Source organism: Rhinichthys klamathensis, unplaced genomic scaffold (genome assembly GCF_029890125.1).
Source record: "Rhinichthys klamathensis goyatoka isolate OS25496 unplaced genomic scaffold, OSU_Roscu_1.1 h1tg000504l_1, whole genome shotgun sequence".
Lineage (NCBI taxonomy): Eukaryota > Metazoa > Chordata > Actinopteri > Cypriniformes > Leuciscidae > Rhinichthys > Rhinichthys klamathensis.
The window spans coordinates 782,501-785,000 of record NW_026606985.1 but is presented as its reverse complement, the minus strand read 5'-3'; the positions used below and the strand labels follow the sequence as shown (position 1 = coordinate 785,000).

General features: G+C 44.6%; 1 protein-coding gene across 1 annotated transcript in view; it reads right to left on the bottom strand.

The window, feature by feature from the left end:
• The window catches only part of celsr2 (cadherin, EGF LAG seven-pass G-type receptor 2), an 83,528-nt gene that overhangs the window by 13,393 nt on the left and 67,635 nt on the right, over positions 1-2,500 (bottom strand). The window contains exons 19-21 of the mRNA XM_056237993.1: positions 2,254-2,437; positions 781-1,099; positions 533-700 (exon numbers count right to left, since the gene is read on the bottom strand). Of these exons, the coding sequence (XP_056093968.1) occupies positions 533-700; positions 781-1,099; positions 2,254-2,437 (671 nt within the window). The remainder of the gene's footprint in view (positions 1-532; positions 701-780; positions 1,100-2,253; positions 2,438-2,500) is intronic.

Genomic DNA, 2,500 nt, shown 5'->3' with positions numbered 1-2,500 from the left:
CTCACAATCAAGCAAGTATACGAGTGTTAATCGCGTAAGTATTCACAATAGTGCAAGTATGAGTGTTAATCGTGTAAGTACTCACAATCATATAAGTATATGAGCATTAATCATGTAAGTGCTCACAATAATGCAAATATATGAGTATTAATCGCACAAGTACTCACAACAATGCAAGTATTTGAGTATTAATCGTGCAAGTACTCACAATAATGCAAATATATAAGTATTAATCGCACAAGTACTCACAACCATGTAAGTATTAGAGTATTAATCGTGCAAGTACTCACAATAATGCAAGTATTTGAGTATTAATCGTGCAAGTACCAAAATAGTAATACATGAGCATTAACCGTGCAAGTACTCACAACTATGTAAGTATTAGAGTATTAATCGTGCAAGCACTCACAATAATGCAAGTATTTGAGTATTAATCGTGCAAGTACTCACAATAATGCAAGTATTTGAGTATTAATCGTGCAAGTACTCACAATAATGCAAGTATTTGAGTATTAATCGTGCAAGTACTCACACTATGGAGTGGTTCCAGAACACACAGATGGGTTTAGAGCGCTCCTCAGTGGTCACCAGGCGGAACTGCACTATGATTGGTTTATCCAGATTGTGCTGCAGTAACTCCTCGTTATCATGAACCGTTATACTGACCACAGGAGTGTTGATGACCGGACGCTTGGGAACCCTGAACACACACACACACTCACACAGCGTTAGATCAGTGAATCAGTGAGCCTCTCAGGCACTCATCTGGTCCGCCCTCACCTCAGGCTCCTCTTGTCCGTGTCGTATCGCTCGGGTAGCAGCGCCGCTAGGCTGTGGAAGATGATCACGCTAGCGATGGCGTCCTGCTCGCGCTCCTCCGGGTGCCGTCTCTTCCGATTGGCCGTGTGGTTCCTGCCGGGCTCTGTGATTGGCTCGCTGTGGTGCCGGTGACCTTTGCCCTCGGGGGCGGGGATGAAGACGGAGTCGGGGAGAGTGACGGCCGTCTCCAGGTCGAGTGGGCGTGGCCCGCGCAGAGACTGATACCGCGGAAGCTTGGCTCCCGCGAAATTCATCTTCTCCAAGCGATCGATGGAGATGACTGGAATTACACACAGACAAGTCCTTTTACAATACCAGAACACTGAAACTTAGGGCTGCCCCTAATAGTCCACTAGCCATTAGTCGACTAGAAGAGATTTGGTCGACTAAGATTTTATTAGTCGGTTAGTCGCAGAAATCGCGAAATCAGTCTGTGACGGACAAATCGTTAACGGCAGGAAATCCAAACATTCGCCTATCATTCATCCACCTCAAATATGGCTAGTATCACTTTGAACATGTAAGAAGTAGCAACTTTTAAAGTCTGTTAGCTCTTATGCTAACCTAGACAAACGCGCACTATTATTAGGCGCATATTCAAGTGTGTGTGGAGAGCTCTTACTGCATGACACACACATCACTGCATTTCATTTAAAATACTCCCTCATTTTTCGTCATACAGATGAGAGTAATGCAAACTGGAAAGGGTCTACTTTTATTTCTGTAAACTCACAATAACAACAAAACGTCACGCTTTTGTAAAATAACGCCGCTTTCTGCCGTCTCGGTCTCAGTGAACTTCAGCGCATCACATAAATGAACCGAAACTCAGCGTATACTCGCCTCACAGACATGAGAAATACATCTATAGAAAGCTTGAAATGTCTACATCTGAATGAACAGATTCCAATAGAAAATAAATATGCTCAGATTATGTAACCGTGCATATATGCACTCCACTACTGCGGAGATGATGAGTCAGCATCGTGACTTAATCTCTGCAGCCGAAAACACAGAAACATTACCAATACATGATTTAAATGTGGGGTTTTTTCATGACACATTCCTAATCATTACATTTGCCGTTGCGCTGTGGCAAGCTTTATGTGTGCATGTGAGCGCTGATTAGGCTCTGTATTTTATATAGAATTAAAGGCGCATTATTGTGATTTATGGCTTATTAATATAAACGCGCGATTAGTCGACTAATCGCATAAATTAACGATTACTAGTCGACTAGAACATGTTTTAGTCGAGGGCAGCGCTACTAAAACTATATCACATAAGATACCACACTAAAGCCTTAAACAGAGTCCACTGAAATGTCTATTACTGGCTGAAAGAGTCAGTGGGCGTGGCCTGTGGTTCTTTAGCCAATCAGAAGCACTGATTTTGCAGGTGTGTGTTTGCTGACAGTGAGGTGTGTGTGCTGACCGATGTTGGGCGTGACGATGGTGAAGGGGCTCAGGTAGGTCTTCCTCATGTTCTGGGCGAGTGTGTTGGTGTACTCCTCGAACTGTTGCAGCAGTGCCGCCGTGCCGCCCTCCGTCTGCTGGATGAGCTGCCAGTGTCCGCGTGTGCTCGCCGACAGGATGGCACTGCCCGCCTGCAGCAGGTGCTGATCACACACACACAACAGCCATGGTGAAGATAGTCGAGTCAGCTTCATGTGATGGTTTCA